Below are 20,426 nucleotides of genomic sequence, written 5' to 3'. Positions count from 1 at the left end.
TAATAGCACAAACACAGCAAGATTTAAAATTTAATATTCCTTCTTACAATCTTCACAGCTTACAAATGAGACACTGTAAGTGGTAACTGACAAAGAGAGTTTAATAATAATAATATAATTTTAGAACTACTACTTAAATCATATTTGAAAAAATCTGAACTGGTGATATCTCCATCAGGTACAAAGAGGAATACCTATCAGCAAGCAAACTATCAAGTTCAAATATCAGTCAGTCTAATTTAGAAATCTAAAGATTATATTCAAAAGGGAAATATAAAATAAGGTCATTAACTTTACAAAAAGTAAAAAACCATGCTTACTGTGTTAATAGTTTCCAATTCATTAAAATAGGAAAGCTTCTGTTGAATGTTTTCAGCCAGATCAACAAGTTCCGACTTGCATTTTTTAAAAGAGAAAAAATCAGTGTAAGAACATAAGAATCAACACTCCAGTTTCAAAATTACATTGAATAGATTTATACCAGACAGATAGGTTTATGTTTGACATAAGATTTCAGACTAATGCTCAAAGATTTCTGTAATTATGGACTAAAGCGATGATTAATACAGCAACTTACATATGCTCTTTCATAAAACATTAAATGCCTTTTTAAAAAACACACAACAGACACAGAGAAAACACAGTAAAATAGCTTCAATGTTCTTTTTTTTTAAGATTTTATTTATTTATTTGGCAGAGAGAGATCACAAGTAGGCAGAGGCAGGCAGAGAGACAGGGGGAAGCAGGCAGAGAGCCCGATGTGGGGCTTGACTCCAGGACCCTGAGATCATGACTCGAGCCGAAAGCAGAGGCTTTAACCCACTGAGCCACCCAGGCGCCCCTAAATGTTCTATCTTTAAATCATAAATATAACTGCAATCTAGATTAGATCATCTTTTCATAAACCCCACCATTACTACAATCACTGAGCTTGTTTGAAAAATGTGATTAGTAAAGAGTACACAGAGCAAACTAATGTACCCTCTTCACTCTGAAATTGTGCTGATATAACAACTCAAAAACATAGGAAAGCTTGCTTTGCCCCGTTCCCTCATGTAAACTTATTTAAAATACAAAACAGTCTGACAATGTAACAATTTGCATGCTTATTTAGCACAAGGCCTCATACAGCACAGTTCAATATATACTTAGAGAAATTAAAGAAATTACAATTAAATTCTATTTATCTACTTAAAAATAAAATATTAAATACGATCACTAATCCTCTCCCATACTCCAAATTACCTGTTCTTTTAGGAGCTGTTCACAGGCTTCATGAAGGGTTCCTGTCTTATTGGACACAAAGAGATACTGTTTCTGCAATGATTCCAGATGCTGAAGAGCACTGTTTACATCATTCAATATAGCATCACACTGCTCCTGAAACCCAGACAAGTAATCCCTCATCTGTCTAGAAAACAGAACCAAAAGGGGATTGGCAATAATATTTTCCCCCAATAAGCAGAGTCAATAAACAACAAAGTCTCATTTTTCCCCAAATGCTTGAATTTCAGGAAAGAAGTCTGACCATTCACTAAAGCTAATTATATGCAAAAACTATGTTAACACCTTTTTCAATAATTTAGAGGGAAATCACTGCAACTATAAACAACAAAAGGAATCAGCCTTGAAGTCACAAGCTGGCTTTTCACATATAAGGTAACAAATCAACAGCTCAACTTTCAAAAACTAGGACACTAGGGCCATTCCAAGGTATGGAAGAGGTCAATCCCTCGGGTCACTTATGCCAAAAATCCCATGATGGTGTGATGCCATGGAAAGAATTTTGGACTTGGAATTAGAAGACCTGAGTACAAGTCCCAGCTCTGCCCAAGTCTCTATCACATTAGGCAAGTTATGCCTCAGTTTGCGCATTTGTAAAATAGGAAAAATAATACCTTTCTTCACACAGCTGCTCTAAAGATTAAGTGGAATCATTTATCAAAGAGCCTAACATATTGCCTAGCAACAACGGTCACTTAATAAATGTTAAATAAATGCAGTTATTCAACCCACAGTCCCCAAATCAGCTGGAAACTATGCACCATCATTTCTTCCATGCTATCAATACACACAAACAGAACAACATGGTTATATACAGTCTAGGGGAGCATTCCTAAAATCTCTTGGGTCTCTACTTCTAAAGAAAGCAACAAATATCTCTTATAGTGCCTGTAAAATTCCCACTTGGACCCAAATCTTTCTAGGGTTATCTAAAAACTAATGTCTGTACCTCTCCACCTATTAATTATAACTATTTTTTTTAAATCACACAATTTCTCTCTAGCTCTTTTTAAAGAAAATATTGCTGTTGGAATTTTGTTTGTGCCTTAATTTTATTTGAAGACACAGATTATGAAATGCTGCAGAGGACTGTGATTTAAAAATCAGGATAGCCAACAAACTAAAGAACCACATACCTGTATTTAGTTCCTTCATCCTGATCCATCTGAGTCTGTAGCTTTGCAAACCATGAGAAAAACTGGAAAAATAAAGAGTATTATATTGTCAACAAAACTAAAACAGACAAAATGCAAAGTGGCTATATGTTAAACAGCAAGTCAAAAGGGTAGACACTATCTAAGTCTTATTGTTTGGGGCTAAGATATTAATAATTACTTTTAACCAAGAGATAACAATTTAATTCCATAGTCATTATCTACATGCTAGGAAAAGCAAAGGATATTAAAAACACTGGCCATATCCATATCCAGAGTCAAACAAGGAGGAGTAGTAAAGATACAATATGTAAAAAATATATATTCTTTCCTAAGAGGCTAATGCCTATTTGCTACTTTGCTCAATTTGAGTAGGTAACTTAGGGTTTTGGGGTAAATGTTAATATTGATGTTTTCTAATAAGAAACGTAAAAATATAAACTGAAATAATATAATAGAGTGGCTTAAGAACATGGATTTTTTTAACAGCTAAACCTGGGTTTGAGTTCTGGCCCTACCACTTATGTCATGAAAAATATCTATTATTAAAAAAAGATGGAGAAGACTGACCTTAAGGAAACATGAAGGATGATGAAAATGTTTTATATCTCAATCATACTGGTAGTTACACTTGTCAAAACTCATCAGGTGATATACTTAAAACAAGTACTTTTTATTGGGTATAAATTATAACTCAATATACTAGTTTTTTTATCTTAAAGAGAGAGATATAAGTACAAATTTAGCCCAGATGACTTTTTTTTTAAACAGCCCAAATAAGTTCATTGACACGGTGCAAGATTATCTTCTATAATTCTCAAGTGGGATTTGAAGTCAAGGGTATGCTTTATGCTCTCAAAATATAAGGCTTGTCAAGTACCTTAGCTATCATTTATTGAACATTGACTGTGTGCCTGCCATACACTGTATTCATTATCTTACTTAATTTTCAGAAAAATCCCATGAATGGGTATACAATCATCCTTGTTTTATAGATCAGAAAACTAAAAAGCCTAAGATATAAGTAATTTGGCTAAACTCACAAAGATGGTAAGTCATGGAGGAGACTTTCAGATCCAGGTTGGCCCGACTTAAGATGTGGAGCTCTTTTTCACTCTGCAGCACTGCCTCTTGATTTACTTACTACATATGTAATTCAGGAGGCTTCCTTTTTGTTTTACTTGGTAAATGACTAGGCTCTGATTTTTACAAGGCGGAAGAAGAGCCAGAGGAAGTAGCAGAAGAAACTGCTGCACATTTAGGTTTAAAATTAGGAATAAATAAAAATCAAGGGAAGATTACACATGTAAATTACTGAAAAGTAACTATAAGGATTCATCTAAAGAGAATACTTAAGTTCTTAAAAAAAGAAATTACAAAGCAACAAGCAAAGGGTGTGTCTGCACATGTGGGAGTATGTGCCCGCACACACGCACACACGCACACACGCGTGCTGGGGGCATTAACATAAACATACACTGGGGGAAGTCAAAAGTGCGTGAAATATTAAAACCCTAATGACTAGCTATCAACGTCCAAACTTGGAATATCATATCTTTATCTGTATTTCAAGTATAATTGGGCAAAAGGTTAATTTAAAACACTTACAAAACAGCCACAGTTAACACCAAATCAAGATTGTTCTAGGAAGATCTGATGTTAACTATAGTTTCAAATGTTCAGAACTTTTAATTAGGACATTTTTATTAGCCCTGTCTTGAGATATTCAGAATAATCAAACGTCCTTAGAAACAACACTACCATTCACCTGCTGCGCAGTTTCAATTCTTTCTTCTTCCATTTCTAAGGAAGTAAAACCCTTGGAGAGAATGTCTTCTGTAGATTCAGGTACTACCAAAGTCTGTACAACGGGCAGCGACTGGGATGTTATGCTACACAAATCTTCAACCGGAAGCTTCAAAAAAAAAAAAAAAAGAGCCCCCAAAATGTTTAAATAACTTGAAAATTCTCTAAACTCAAGTTATTCCATCTCACTGTTTTGAAAGAGAAAGGAATGTTTTCTGTTAAATCATTAGAGGTAAATAAATGCCATATAATAATACAACTAGGCTCTTTCTAGTAAATGCTAGTCTCAAAGTATAAACGTGATACTGGTATCACACCACTAGTAAAGTATGACTGTTGAGTTACCTTTCTAAAACTGGCCATTAATCTATGACAATCAATACACATTTTCTTACTTGAACATCTTGTGAACTGGCCCCAAAGGCAAAAACCTGTGTGTTGTTGAAAGTAGCTTGCCTTTCCCAGATCTAACAAAAGAACTTGGCCTGATTAATCCACCAATAGAAAATAAATCACACCCAAGAATTAACTATCAAAATTATCAATTATCAATTATCTCCTTCTGCCATGTCTACCCCTGGCACACTTCACACACACCTTCTTAGTGACTATTTTGAAATTTCAACTGAGTAGAAAGAATCTCAGAGTTCCCCATCAGTTTCAGAAGAGCCCCACCTAGAAGGCCTCACTTTGACGCCCTCAGACCTACAGCAGTTTCTAATTCTCCTATAGTCACACAGACATACTATTTTTAGGCCTATAATAAATGGAGTGTGGATGCAGGGTAAAGTAAACAGGGCTGTTTCATTTCAGTTCCAGTTTTTAGTCCTTAGGGCGCAACATTTAAGGCCCACTTATATAAAACCTTGACCCAGGGCTTTAGGAAATTGTCCCCATCTGTTTTTCTAGATATAAAACTTTCATCTGAAGATAGGATTTTGATCTTCAAAGCTTTAAAAAAAAAAAAAAGGCTAGATGCACAATGCACCATCACTAATTTAGAAAAACAACCCTTTAAAAATAGGCTTTTTTGTACCTGAGTTCAAGTTGAGTGATACCTTCTGGTATAGTAAAGCATCTTACAGCAGGACACCTGGTTTGTCCTGATCCTGTATAAGCTGTGAGACCATGGGCAAATTACTTAATGCTCAATTTCTTTTCTGTAAAATATCCTCAATTTTTTTTCTATAAAATAAAAATTACAGTATCAGGGCGCCTGGGTGGCTCAGTTATGTGTCTGCCTCTGGCTGAGGTCATTATCTCAGGATCATGAGATTAAGCCCCACATGGGGCTCCTGGCTCAGTGGTGAGTCTGCTTCTCCCTCCCCCATGCCACTTCCCCTGGCTCATGCTCTCTCTCAAATAAAATCTTTAAAAAACAGATGGCTTCCCAGGGGAATTCTACCAAACATTTAAAGAAGAATTAATGCCTATTCTCCTGAAACTGTTCCAAGAAATAAAAATGGAAGGAAAACTTCCAAACTCATTTTATGAGGCCAGCATTACCTTGATCCCAAAGCCAGACAAAGACCCCATCAAAAAAGAGAATTACAGACCAATATCCTTGAAGAACACAAATGCGAAAATTCTCACCAAAATACTAGCCTATAGGATCCAACAGCACATTCAAAGGATTATTCACCACAACCAAGTGGGATTTATTCCTGGGCTGCAAGGTTGGTTCAACATCCACAAATCAATCCATGTGATTCAATACATTAATAAAAGAAAGAATAAAAACCATAGGATACTCTTAATTGATGCTGAAAAAGCATTTGACAAAGCACAGCATCCTTTCTTGATCAAAACTCTGCAAAGTGTAGGGATAGAGGGTACATACCTCAATATCATCAAAGCCATCTATGGAAAAACCCACAGCAAATATCATTCTCAATGGAGAAAAACTAAGAGCTTTTCCAATAAGGTCAGGAAGACGGCAGGGATGTCCATTATCACCAATGCTATTCAACATAGTACTAGAAGTCCTAGCCTCAGCAATCAGACAACAAAAAGAAATTAAAGACATCCAAATCAGCAAAGAAGAAGTCAAACTCACTCTCTGCAGATGAGATGATACTTTATGTGGAAAACCCAAAAGACTCCACTCCAAATCTGCCAGAACTTGTACAGGAATTCAGTAAAGTATTAGGATGTAAAATCAATGCACAGAAATCAGCTGCATTTCTCTACACCAACAACAAGACAGAAGAAAGAGAAATTAAGGAGTCAATCCCATTTACAACTGCACCCAAAACCATAAGATACCTAAGAATAAACCTAACCAAAGAGGCAAAGAATCTGTACTCAGAAAACCATAAAGTACTCATGAAAGAAATTGAGGAAGACACAAAGAAATGGAAAAATGTTCCATGTTCATGGACTGGAAGAGCAAATATTGTGAAAATGTCTATGCTACTTAAAGCAATCTACACGTTTAATGTAATCCCTATCAAAATACCATCCATTTTTTTCAAAGAAATGGAACAAATAATCCTAAAATTTATATGCAACCAGAAAAGATCTCGAATAGCCAGAGGAATGTTCAAAAAGAAAGTCAAAGTTGGTGGCATCACAATTCCAGACTTCAAGCTCTATTACAAAGCTGTCATCATCAAGACAGCATGGTACTGGCACAAAAACAGACACATAGATCAATGGAACAGAATAGAGAGCCCAGAAATAGACCCTCAACTCTATGGTCAACTAATCTTCAACAAAGCAGGAAAGAATGTCCAATGGAGAAAAGACAGTCTCTTCAACAAATGGTGCTGGGGAAATTGTACAGCCACATGGACCATTTCCTTACACCACACACAAAAATAGACTCCAAATGGATGAAGGACCTCAATGTGAGAAAGAAATCCATCAAAATCCTTGAGGAGAACACAGGCAGCAGCCTCGACCTCAGCCGCAGCAACTTCTTCCTAGGAACACTGCCAAACGCAAGGGAAGCAAGGGCAAAGATGAACTACTGGGACTTCATCAAGATCAAAAGCTTTTGCACAGCAAAGGAAACAGCCAACAAAACCAAAAGACAAATGACAGAATGGGAGAAGATATTAGCAAACGACATATCAGATAAAGGGCTAGTATCCAAAATCTATAAAGAACTTCTCAAACTCAACACCGAAAGAAAAAATAATCCAATCAAGAAATGGGCAGAGGACATGAACAGACATTTCTGCAAAGAAGACATCCAGATGGCCAACCGACACATGAAAAAGTGCTCCACATCTCTTGGCATCAGGGAAATACAAATCAAAACCACAATGAGATACCACCTCACACCAGTCAGAATGGCTAAAATTAACAAGTCAGGAAATGACAGACGCTGGCGAGTATAACCCTTCTACACTGCTGGTGGGAATGCAAGCTGGTGCAGCCACTCTGGAAAATAGCATGGAGGTTCCTCAAAAAGTTGAAAGTAGAGCTACCCTACGACCCAGCAATCACACTACTGGGTATTTACCCTAAAGATACAAACGTAGTGATCTGAAGGGGCACGTGCACCCGAATGTTTATAGCAGCAATGTCTACAACAGCCAAACTATGGAAAGAACCTAGATGTCCATCAACAGATGAATGAATAAAGAAAATGTGGTATGTATATACAATGGAATACTATGCAGCCATCAAAAGAAATGAAATCTTCCTTTTTCAACAACGTGGATGGAACTAGAGGGTATTATGCTGAGTGAAATAAGTCAATCAGAGAAAGACAATTATCATATGGTCTCCCTGGTATGAAGAATTTGAGAGGCAACGTGGGGGGTTTGGTGGGTAGGGGAGGAAAAAATGAAACAAGATGGGACTGGGAGGGAGACAAACCATAAGAGACTCTTAATCTCACAAAACAAACTGAGGGTCTGGGGGGAGGAAGGCAGGGAGACAGTGGTTGGGTTATGGACATTGGGAAGGGTATCTACTATGGTGAGTGCTGTCAAGTGTGTAAACCTGGAAATTCACAGACCTGTACTCCTGGGGCTAATAATACATTATATGTTAATAATAAATTAAAAAAAAATTTTAAATCTTCAAAAAAAAAAAAAAGAAAAGAAAAAGAACCCTTGTATCTCTATCATGAAGCCATTGTGAAAAAAAGAAAACACAGGTGTGGGAAAACAGGCTTCTTAAACTCCTGGGAAGCTGCAGGCCAAAAAAGAAAAACAAAACTGCTTAGGAAGGTCCTTGATCTGTCTTCTCCCCACAAATGAGTCTAACTCAAGAGCCAGGAGGTCGTGGGTACATGTAAATACATCTTATTAAGAGCATCACTAATTCATGGAAACTTCCTGAATGGTGACATAAGACCTCAGTACAAAAGGACACAGTAAGCACTAAGATTCTCAAACCCAGTGAGACTCTACCTTGAATCTGAAGCGTCACCAGCAACTGTGTGCTGCCACCAAGGGTAAAGGGCCTTCCTTCATTTCAATTCCAGTTTTGAGTCTGGAGGCAGAGAAGCTGTGCATCCACACTGCTCCTGCTCTGTGGAACCAGCCCAATCTCTTTGGAGAGGGGGAGGTGACCCACCAGAGGCAACACTAGGTGTATTTAGCATAAATCTATAAATCAGAATCTGGAGTAATTCTTGGGAACAGAACAGTCCATACGCTATTTTTATAAAATTATACCTCATTAGGAGTAAAACTTAGCTCTAAATGAACAGACTGTGACAAAATTCAAAAATACGGGACGCCTGGGTGGCTCAGTGGGTTAAGCGTCTGCCTTCGGCTTTGGTCGTGATCCCAGAGTCCTGAGATCAAGTCCCACATCAGGCTCCCTGATCTATGGGGACTCTGCTGCTCCCTCATGTGCTCTCTTTCCTCTGACAAATAAATAAAATCTTTAAAAAAAATTAAAACATACGATACCTAAAAGGGAAAAGGGCTCCGAGGGAGATGTGGATCAGGCTCAGATTTGAAAAACATACTAAAAAGCACAGGGATACTAGGCTAAGGTAAAAGAAAGCTGGACAGAGGGCTGCTGCGGTGGATTCATAGTGGACTCCACACAGCTAAAGAATCAGTGAAATTAAAGACAGTCGATACAATCACCCAACAGTAAACATACCCAGGGAAAAGAGAGTGAGAAAATACAAACTGAACACACTATCCAAGAACAGTGGGATGACATCAAATTATCTAGTATATGCATAATTTGAATCCCAAAAGGAGAGCGAATAGGGTAGAAAAAAATTTTAGTTGAGAATTTTCCAAAAATAGTAAGACATCAAACTTCAGTTCTAAACTCAGAGAATTCCAAATGGAATACACACACACACAAATGCACATCTAGACACATGAAATTCAGACTCCTGAAAAACAAAATTAAAAAGAAAATCTTGGCAGACCAAGGAGAAAAGACTTCACATGAAGAAGAATGAAGATAAGAATTACAGCAGACTTCTCATCATAAATTATGCAAATCTTTTAAGTGATAAAAGGAAAAACCTTTTGATCCAGAGTTCTTTATCTAGAATATCTTTTTTAAATGAAAGGGAAATAGAGACTGTTTAAACAAAGCTAAGAAAATGCATTTCTAGCAGACCTGTACTACAAGAAATGTTAAAGGCAGTTCTCCAAAAGCAGACAGAACATAAATACCAGATGGGAACCTCAATCTTAAAAAAAAACAAAATCAAATAAACAACAAAAAACTAAAGCTCTCCAGAAGTGGGTAAAATAAAGATAAATATGACAATTTTTAAAATGTTTAATCACTCAAAGATTCAAAGGTCAAAAGCAAAGATAGTATCAATGTATCATGGGTTTAAAACATATGTAAAAGTAAAATACATAACAATAGCACAAAAGAGAAAAAGGAAGAATTGGGAGCATACTCATATGAGGTTCTTATTCGCACATGAAGTACTATAGTATTTAAAAGTAGACTGTGCCTAATTAAAGAAATATGTTGTAAACACTAGGGCAATCATTTGAAATATAGAAAATCCATAGAGAACCTAGCAAAATTCAGTCTTTCAATACCACTAAGACCTATATCCACCTTTAATTCAATCCCTTTGAGAAAAAGATCTTAAATGTATCTTTAAAAATCATATAAATCAATGTCAAAATTCTGGTTGTGATACCAGAAAACACGTTATACATGGTTTTGCAAAATGAAAATGTAGTCATATTCTCTTATCAGAGTTTATGAGGTCTTAAATGACATAATTTTGACACCACTTGACAATATATCACAAATTACAAATGAAAAGTAAAATTCCACTTGTTCCAGAATCATTTATAATATCCATAGCAGTCCTTTTAAACATAGTAACTTGAAAAGATAATAAATTCACATGGTACAAAATTTAAAGGACATTTAGTGAAAGTCCCCTTCCTGTGGACCCATCCTTCAACCATCCAGTTCCTTCTTCAGAAGCTATTCTTTACAATTTTCTCATGACTCTCTCCTACAATAGCCTATGTACACACAAGGTAAGTGTACCTTTGTAACCTGAATAATAGTATGCTATACACACTTTGCCTTTTCCAATTAATATGCATCATTTTCAACTGTTTTTCAACAGAGTATGGATTTCACTCTCTCACTTTAAATTCGTAACTGTCACTAAACTGTAACAGGCCGATTATTTTAGAAGTCAGGGGTACAGAATGATTATTTAAGTAAAAATCAAGTCTTCTTCTCCTGCCCTCCCAGTTGTTCTTCTCTAAGGCAATACCAGTGTTTATAATCGAGAAATTCTGCTAAGGAATTTGAGGGCAGAATGAAGAACTTAAGAAAGAATGAAAGAGATAATTTACAATTTTTAATCAATCTTCCCTTACAGAAATTATTCAAAACACAAAAACATAATTTTATTCTAAATCATCAAAAAAGGGTGCCTGGGTGGCTCAGTCATTAGGCATCTGCCTTCAGCTCAGGTCATGATCCCAGATTCCTGGGATGGAGTCCCACATCTGGCTCCCTACTCAGCAGAAAGCCTGTTGTCTCCTTCTTCCATTTCCCCTGCTTGTCTTCCCTCTCTCGCTGTGTCTGTCAAATAAAATCTTTAAAAATAAATAAATAAATAAATCATCAAAAGAATTACAATAGAAAAGATCCTTCCCCCAATCCCCACTTTTAGCCAATTTAACCATTTTCAATATTTTTGATGGTTATCCCATAACTCTAAACAGATTTACACAAGTCTTCACTCAATTTGACAATCTGAGGTTCCCACTAAGTAAAACGAAGAAATGAGTATCCCTAATATTTTCCTCTATGTTTAATCTCAAATCCTGTCATTTATATCGTCTCTTTTTAGCTCTTCAAAATTAATAATATTTATACTTTGTTCTGTAATTAAATCTTTAGATTTTTAAAATGTACATACTTCCTGACTTCCATAAATTTACCAGAACTAGAAGTTCACTGATAATGTCTTTCTTCTTGGGGTGCCACAAATATTACTGTCATGTCAAAAGGACCGAAGGTGTCATAGAAATGTGGCCACTCTGTCATCTTGAACCAAAAAATATTTATCCTCTAGCAGCGCCTGGGGGGGCTCAGTGGGTTAAGCCTCTGCCATCGCCTCAGGTCATGATCTCAGGGTCCGGAGATCGAGCCCCGCATCGGGCTCTCTGTTCAGCGGGGAGCCTGCTTCCCCCCTCTCTCTCTGCCCACCGTCTGCCTACTTGTGATCTCTCTGTGTCAAATAAATAAATAAAATCTAAAAAAAAATTTATCTTCTAATTTACTCCAGAAACAAAATCATATGAAAAACTCTAGATACTTGAGAAGGTAATGCAGATATTCCAGATATAGTCTATAGTCTAGATGCTGTGAGTAAACATGATAACTTAAATACATGAAAAAGCATTCTATGTGATTACTTTATGTACAAATACTACTTTTCATGCATAAGGACTTTCATTTTATTTTTAAAGATTTTATTTATTTATTCAACAGAGCAAAAGCAGAGGGAGTGGCAGGCAGAGGGAGAAGGAGAAGCAGGCTCCCAGCTGAGCAGGGAGCCCCATGTGGGGCTCAATCCTAGGACCCTGACATCATGACCTGAGCCAAATGAGCCACCCAGGTGCCTTGCGTAAGAACTTTTAAATACCAGAAACAGAAGGAGGCTTCCTGTCCTGTTTCCTTGTTCTCACTAACACAAAACCAATTTCTCTCAAACCAAGCAAGAGAGAAGCCACACTGACCACTTCTAAGAAGTAATTTTTAATAGAAACAAAACAAGTTGCTTTTTAAAGAGTGTGAGAAAATGCCCCCATTAGGTACATTTGCTCAGCTGTCTTCTTTTCTCAAAGCACCTGGAACAGAAAGGAAAATCAAGAAGAGGTGTGGTGGTCACAAACTTTCCTGTTCTGACCTCCCATTCACTCCTGGCTCAGTCAGTAGGGCATGCAACTCTGCATCTGGGAGCTGTGAGTTCGAGTCCTACACTGGGTGTAGAAATTACTTTAAAAATAAATAAATAAATAAATAAATAAACTGGCTCTCAATCACTCCTGAGTCCTCTGGCTCACTCACACTGTATTGGCTGCTAGAGAGAACTGACATTTACCACCAGAGAGAGAAGAACACAGATCTAGGTTCCTAATTGGCAGTCCTGGAGAGTTACCGTATAGTTTACGCAAATGGTACATTAACATCTTAAATAATAATTACAATAAACTATCAACCTTACCTGACCAGCTAAGCAGGTCCAGGAAAAATAAATAAATAAGTACACCTTTCTTGCCCAAACTTTACTTCTTGCACAGTTCTGGGTTAGACAATATCACTTTCATAATCTAAACACTTCATTCCCTAAAGGAACCCTGTTACTTTCTCTCTTTGGAGCAAATCACTGAAGAGGTATAGATGGAATCCCAGAACCTTCCTCAAGGCACTTAACCTCTTCTTTTTTTTTACCTTTGGTCTGAATGACACCTGTACCAGCTCAGGATCATTAGATTCTAATCTATTCTCTCAAGTTATTAATCATTTGGAGGACAAAAGCATAAAATATAATACTACCAGGACACTTGCTGTGTGCAGTTTACATACATGATTTCACTGAATTCTCACAATTCCCCATCAGACAAGTAAGGTACTATTATGATCCCCATTTTATAAAGAAAAAAAACAGGTTAAATATGTAAGAACACACAGCCTTTAGGAAAACACTGTTGCAGTACATTTCAGGATCAATTATTGTAGCATTTATCAAGAACTACTAAGTTCAGCAAAAAGAAAAAGGCCCTCACTACTAAAAAATTTGCCCTGGCTACAAAAAAACAGTCTACCTAACTACTGCAAACTCTAACACCAAAAAAAAAAAAAAAAAAAAAAAGATAAAACTTCTTTCCAAGATAAGACCAGTTCCCCTTCATAAAAGAGAAAGCTATTTTCTAGAGAAGTTAACAGCTTTATGATATTTACTGAAGCGTTACCTGGTCTTTTGCTGTTCAACGAACCTGCTTAGTTCCAGTTGTTCAGGAAGTAATTAATCTTATGAAAATTGTGAAACACTACAGAAAATCCTTTACAGAAACACTTGATGAAATAAAAATTGAGGCATTCTTTTTCAGCACCAGTGTTAAGAGTGGTAAGAGATAAAGAATTCAATTTCAATGTTCCTACCAGACATATAAATACTTTAGTAAAGGTAAATGAAGACTGTAGAGAGCTGCAAAACAATGATCCCTCTGAAGGATCCCAGACAGGTAAATAAAGGTCATTTCATTCTCGTAGGAATCCGGTATCTATGCTTTGTGTACAAGAACACCTTCACTGAATCCCTGAACTTGTCAAGCTCATCTCCTACCCATGACTTTGCATTGCTTTTTCCTCCACCTGGAAGGTTATTTCTCTAGTCTTTGCAAGGCTGGCATCTTGTTTTCCACCATGAGTTCTCACCTTAGACTCTCACTTTATTAGGCTTCCTTCCTTGTCCAGAGCACATCTCATCCCTTTGTGTCACACTATCTTGTTTTATTTTCCTTGTATCATGGATCACTGTCTGAACTTACCTTATTCTTTTATACAAGTTCATGATCACAATTATGTCACCTCCATGAGACTAGGATCTTGATTTTCCTACCCTTCTAGCCTCAATTCCTAGCCCAGAGAAGGCACATAATATATATTAAACGACTGCATAAGGAGAATGTGGGCATTATACTGCATAAATATGAAAAAAAATGGGGTGAAAATGAAAGATTCCATTTACCTCCTCCAAACCCCTTTCCTTCATGCTCAGTAGTAACAGTTTATAAGCTAAGATAATAAAAACAAATTGGGTTACTATTCTTGTGGACTGTGTTCCCCCAGGTGAGGCAATGTCCAAGCATCCTGCTTCTGTAACAGGCCAAATCAATTACAAACAGACTGGAACATTTATAGAGCAAACAACTTCTATTATCCAGAGCATAAAAGACTTTGATAGCCAAGCCAAAGAAATTTCCACCTGTTTCCTCCTTTATTACAGCACAGCATCCTATAGGTGGACAGAGGAATACAAGAAAGAACACCTGTACTTTATCGAGCAGCACATAACAGTGAAAGTGAACTTTCAAATCCAAGTTCTCAACCTCTAATAGTTGAGGGTAAAAAAGAAAAACCTGAAGTCTCTAATAACAATCTGCCTTTGGACACAATTCCAAATCGTGTACAAGGAGTGCTTCCAACATAAAAAAATAACCATCATTATTAATAAAATGATAATCCCAAACCTGGCCCTCGAAACCAGAAAAAAGTCTGTGTCTGTCAAGCATCTGACAATTCATAAGATGTACTTCTTGGTATTGCAACTACTTGAACTGAATCACACAAGCGGTAATATACATAATATTTTAATGAAGATTAAAAATGTTGACACTAACACCGAAAACCAGCGTTACCTAATAAGGTACTGACCCAGCTTTCAAAGAAAATTCGTTTTTATGGCTTCGTTATAGGTCAGATCAATCGATCTCCCATAACCCGCACTTGGAGAGCTTATTGCTCAATGTGCGATGGATGAAACCGTCACTCGGGATCAAGTTTTGTCTCTCCAAGTGCCCCCGTGGAAGAAGGAAGCTGGGTTACTCATCACGGTGGTAAACGATTACCAGTAGGAAGAAGGTTGTCCTGAAGCAAAGCTCTTCGGGTTCGGTGCCCTCTCCTGGGAGATGGTGGGCAGCAGGAATGGGTCTCAGCTGATAGCAGGGACACCGGGGGCAAGACGCTCAGGGCAAGACTCCGAGCCAACCGTCCCGGAGTGCTGGGTGCCAGCCAACACCAGCCACTGGACGCCCCCGCAGACGTCCCCGCGCGAGAGTAGAGTCGGCGGTCGCCGGCAGTGCAAGGCCTGACAGCCCGGGAGTGTGAGGGGGCCTCTCCCACCCAAGCCGTCACCATGGCTGGGGAGGAGCGAGGAAAGCCCCCATGCAGGAGTCTGCAAGGCCGCGGTTCGCAGGCGCGCCCGAGAAGCATCCCAGTCCCGCCTCCTTGCCGCCCCAGCCCGGTTCCAGCAGGTCACCTCACCTCGAACGGAATGGGCAGGTTCTCTGCCGCCGCCTTCAGCTCCAACACCGAGTCCATCTGCCTGTCGGTCAGCGGCGCCGTCGTGTCGGGTCGCCGATCCCACAGAGCCAGCTTTTCCCGAGCGTCCCGCTCTGCCGCCGCCTCAGGCGGCAGCAGGAGCGCCGCCTCTGCCATTGCCGCCGCCCCTGTGGGCCTCAGCAACACCGGGGTAGTGGGGACCCCGACAGAGAGGCCCGGGCCACTTCCGGGGGAGCCAGGGCTTCCAGCGAGGCACCGGCGGCAGGGCGGAGCGTAATAACCTGACCCCGGAAATGCTTCCCCAGTGTGTGTGGGCGGGACCGAGTCTAGGATAGACGTGGCTCTAAACAGAGTACAAATATTTCCGGTTAGGATATAGAAGAAGCGGGCGAAGAAGACAGGCCCTGACGGAAATAGAAATGCCCCTACCGGAAGCCTCTTTCTCAACTTCAATAACTTTATTTTTACGTGTTCTTCAGATTATTGACAGTTGAGCTACCTGACCCTGCCGGCAGGGGTCCTCCTGAGCTACAGGATCTCCTGCCTCTGCTCACAGCTGAATAGTCTGCGTGGAGTGCGTGGACCGTGTGATTTCCGTGTAGACATGTAGACAGTTTCCAGAGCCTAGATCACAACCACCAGTATAAACTTTTCCAATGTCCAGTAAATCTGCTGTTAGAAAACCAAGTTATGAAAACAAAATTTCAAAGATTTCTGTATATCAAAAATCCTTAATATTAAATAACTGGAAACAAATATCCAACATTGAAGAACTGGATTAATTCATGGCATTGACACGTAATTAAGGTCCTATTCTGTCCAGGGTGGCTCAGTCCGTTAAGCCCCTGCAAGCGGCAGACCCTTGAATTCGGCTGGGGTCGTGATCTCAGGGTCCAGGGGTGGGGCTCCATGCTCACCCAGGTTTGGGCTTCTCTATCTCCCTCTCTCTACCCCTCCCCCCTGCTTTCATGCACTCTCCCTCTCTAAAATACATAAAAATTTTTTAAAAATACTCTTCTTTTAAATCATGTTGCAGTTTTAATCATGTAGCTTTGACAAATAATTAAAAACAATTATATTGGATAATTTATAAAATAAAAGTTCTATATTCTATAACTTACAGAATAAATAAATATCTGTGAGTCCATACTGATATAAATAAATGATTAAGTAAATGGGGGAGAAGGGATAATTCTACAGAGGAGTTCCAATCAATAAATATAGAACGAGCACTGAAAAATAAAACTAAATTTAAAAAAAATAATAAATAAATAGAGTGAGGAAAATAGTAATAATTGATGGACAAAATCTAAGAATGGATTCTAAAATTAGTGGGTGAAAGTTTGAGGAGATAAAGTCACATTGTATCAAATGATCTCCCCAAGGTATTTATTAATAGCAATGAGGGAGGCGGATATTAACTTTACAGTGGAGAAACCTGACAAGTATCACCTTAACTAAGCCACAGAGGTCAATGTCATCATCATGAAACTCCCAACATGATAAGTTGAGAAGGACACAGTATCACTTCTGTGGTGATAATGCAGGTATTCCTGACAAAAATGCAAAACTACATTCTAATTGTAAGGAAACATTAGACAAACTCAAATTGAGGGACATCCTATACAGCAACTGACCAGTATTCTTCAAAAGTGTTAAGATCATAAAAGACAAGGTAAAACCACAGAACTGTTACAGCTAGATACAGTACAGGAATCAGGGTTAGATCCTGGTACACAAAAAGGGAAAACTATAGAATAAAATATAGATATTTGAATAAGGCCTGCAGTTTAGATTATACTATTATACCAATGTTAATTTCCATTTTGATTCTTGTACATGATTTTGTAAGATGATAAAGTGGAGGAAGCTGAACAAAGGGCACACCTGAACTCTGTATTACTTTTGCAACTCTTCTGAAGTCTAAAATTACGTCAAAGTCAAGAGTTAAAACTCTCATGCTATAGAAAACATTTATCTACCTAAATGTAGGTGGTTGGGATTACTAATTATGGTTTTATTTTCTTTTCGTATTTTTTTTAACCATTCAACCCAGCTTCAGAGCATTGTTTCCCCATCAAACCACTCCACTGCTATTTCCTAAAGAAAGTCTTCTTGTAGGGGCACCTGGGTGGCTCAGTGGATTAAGCCTCTGCCTTAAGCTCAGGTCATGATCTCAGGGTCCTGGGATGGAGCCCCGAATCGGGCTCTCTGCTCAGCGGGGAGCCTGCTTCCTTTCCTCTCTCTCTGCCTGCCTCTCTGTCTACTTGTGATCTCTCTCTCTGTCAAATAAATCTTAAAAAAAAAAAAAAGTCTTCTTGTAGATCCATAGAGACATGTGGATTTATTTGTCAAAGTACCTAAACCCACCAAGTACTTAGAACACTTTCTCTTCTTGCCAGACTGGTCTCTAGTTCCAAAAATCTCAGAAATAAAATTAATGCTGTTGAGTTTTGTGATGTCAATTCCTCACCAAACATCATCCTTTTATATTTATCCAAATATAAGCATTTTTCCCTCCCAAATGTGTTTCTATTGCAGCTTCTCCTAAATCCATAATCAGTCTACTTTCTTCTAAATATTATGTCTAATTCCTTAACATATTTTTAATAACTGGTGATTCGTGATGCTAAAGTGTTGGAGGAGGTCATTGAGAAGACAAGACCACCAGTTGACCTGAGAGCTGGACTTGGGACCATCAAGCCTCCTCACGTCTTCTCCTGTCCTTAGAATGTAACTTTTGCCCACTGCTCCCACGGGGGCTGGGGGGAGCTATTTTCAAGGACACAGCCTTGAGAGAATAATATGTTGTTGAGACCATCTGGACTGAATATATGACTAAACCCACTGAAGTCCTCTGTATTGGAGTGGCCTGCTACCTTCTTCGGTCTCTCCATTACCTTCCAAGTGTGGCTGCCAGTTTCTAATTTCACCTGGGAATTTCCAAGGCTTCAAGCCGACATAAAGGGATGCAATGTGGGTCATGGTACCCATGGCAAAGATTCGGGTCAAGGCTGAATGTTTAACCAGCTGCTGTGAGATCAAATGAGGGGAAAGGACCATAGATATGCAACACAATAATGCCTGGTCTGTTCTGGAATCCAAGAACTGAGAGAGCTAAGGAAGAAGTGCCTGGGAGATCCAGCAGTCAGCAGCTGGCCCTGCAAGGATGGGAGGGAGATAAGAACAAGGAAACAGAGTAACAGCAGTTTGCCTGGGGTATTTTAATCTTGTGGAGCACTGGCATAGAAATATATACCTGCAAACAAGGCAGAGGTTGCTCTAGGTTGTTCTAGGTATACTAGAAATGTGGTGTACAATATACTAATTCTTCTGCTTCAGGCAATAATGCTCTTTTCTGTATGGACAAGTATTGTCTGGTCCCCCCCCACCAAAAAAAGTACAAATTTCCTAAAATGAATCCACTTTGATACTTTGTATTACAAGTCAAGTTATCTCCTGTTTTCAGCTGGTGATTAACTTATTCCCAGAAGCTCTAGAGGCCATGACAAATACAATTAGTTTTAATTCTCTGCTATAATTCTTACAATGTATTTGAGTCAAGGATTGCTACCCTTTCCCATAAAATCATTCAAACTGATATAATGAAAGCTCATATTGCAAAAACCTGTACATATATACATGTAAGATACACATATGTGTACATACTGCGTGCATGTGTGGGTGTTGGTGTGCAAGAGGAAATAGACAGGATTGATTGTATAGGCTATCTTGGGAAAATGACAAAGATGAGATCAGAGGAGCTTCATACCCAAATGATCAAGGTCCCATATCACAATAGATGACATTTTGTGTTTTTCAGATTTCACTTTTAATCTCTTGATCAAAAATCCTATGAGTAAATCAGCATGGCAGTTACTCTCATTTACTTCACACAAGATGGTGAAGAAAGTTGTCAACGACATTTGGGGAGGTGAAGGGAAAAGGCCACTTTTATATGCTCTTTCTAGAGGGAAATTTGCCAACTCCTATCAAAGCTGAAGAAATGGGGAGAAAGAAGAGAGATCTCTCTCTCTCTTTTTAATTTATTTATTTGAGAGAGAGAGAGTGCAGGTGCCCAAGAGTGGGGGTGGGAGCGGGGAGCAAAGTGGGAGAACCTCTAAGCAGACATGGAGAGAAAATGGACACAACCTAAATATTTTTCGGTTAAAAGAAGTCTTGCTCCTGTTATCTACTGCTACCTAGCCGACCAAACCAAAACTTTGTGGCCTAAAAAAGCCCACCATTTTGTTATCTTTCATAATTGCACGCATCAGAAAAGTCTATAGGGCACAGCAGAGAAGACACATGTCTGCCCACCACATCTGGAACCACAGCTGGGGTGACTCGAATGGCTACAGCCTGGACCTCCGGGGGCTGTCTGCACATCTCTGCACCCTCACGGGTCTCTCCATGGGCCTTCTCCAGCATGAAGAGTATCTGGACTTCTTACAGCGGCTCGAGGCTTGGAGAGACTGTTCCCAGAGGCTTCTGACCTCCCCTTCAAAGTCATGGGTCACTTCCACTGCACTCTGTCAGGAGAGTCTCAACGGGCATGCCAGATCTAGGAGGCAAATGATTCCACTTCCTAGTGGAAGGAGTTGCAAAGAACAGGCAGCATTCTGAATCTACCACACGGGGCCAAATTTGGTAACCATTGAAAAGAATGAAATGTTTTATCAATTC

At 38.8% G+C, this 20,426-nt stretch overlaps 1 protein-coding gene across 2 annotated transcripts in view; it reads right to left on the bottom strand.

Moving 5' to 3' along the window:
* COG3 (component of oligomeric golgi complex 3) overlaps positions 1-16,031 on the bottom strand; it is a 74,260-nt gene extending 58,229 nt beyond the window's left edge. Inside the window, exons 1-5 of one of the 2 annotated variants that reach the window (XM_032873998.1) lie at positions 15,723-16,031; positions 4,207-4,353; positions 2,421-2,482; positions 1,246-1,411; positions 321-395 (exon numbers count right to left, since the gene is read on the bottom strand). In XM_032873998.1, the coding sequence (XP_032729889.1) occupies positions 321-395; positions 1,246-1,411; positions 2,421-2,482; positions 4,207-4,353; positions 15,723-15,896 (624 nt within the window). In that variant the 5' untranslated portion in view covers positions 15,897-16,031. The remainder of the gene's footprint in view (positions 1-320; positions 396-1,245; positions 1,412-2,420; positions 2,483-4,206; positions 4,354-15,722) is intronic. The other variant, XM_032874000.1, reaches the window with a different exon arrangement.
* Positions 16,032-20,426: the final 4,395 nt, after the last annotated feature.

This window comes from Lontra canadensis, unplaced genomic scaffold (genome assembly GCF_010015895.1).
Source record: "Lontra canadensis isolate GAN:19392208 unplaced genomic scaffold, GSC_riverotter_1.0 scaffold51, whole genome shotgun sequence".
NCBI lineage: Eukaryota > Metazoa > Chordata > Mammalia > Carnivora > Mustelidae > Lontra > Lontra canadensis.
This window is presented reverse-complemented; position numbering and strand designations above follow the sequence as displayed.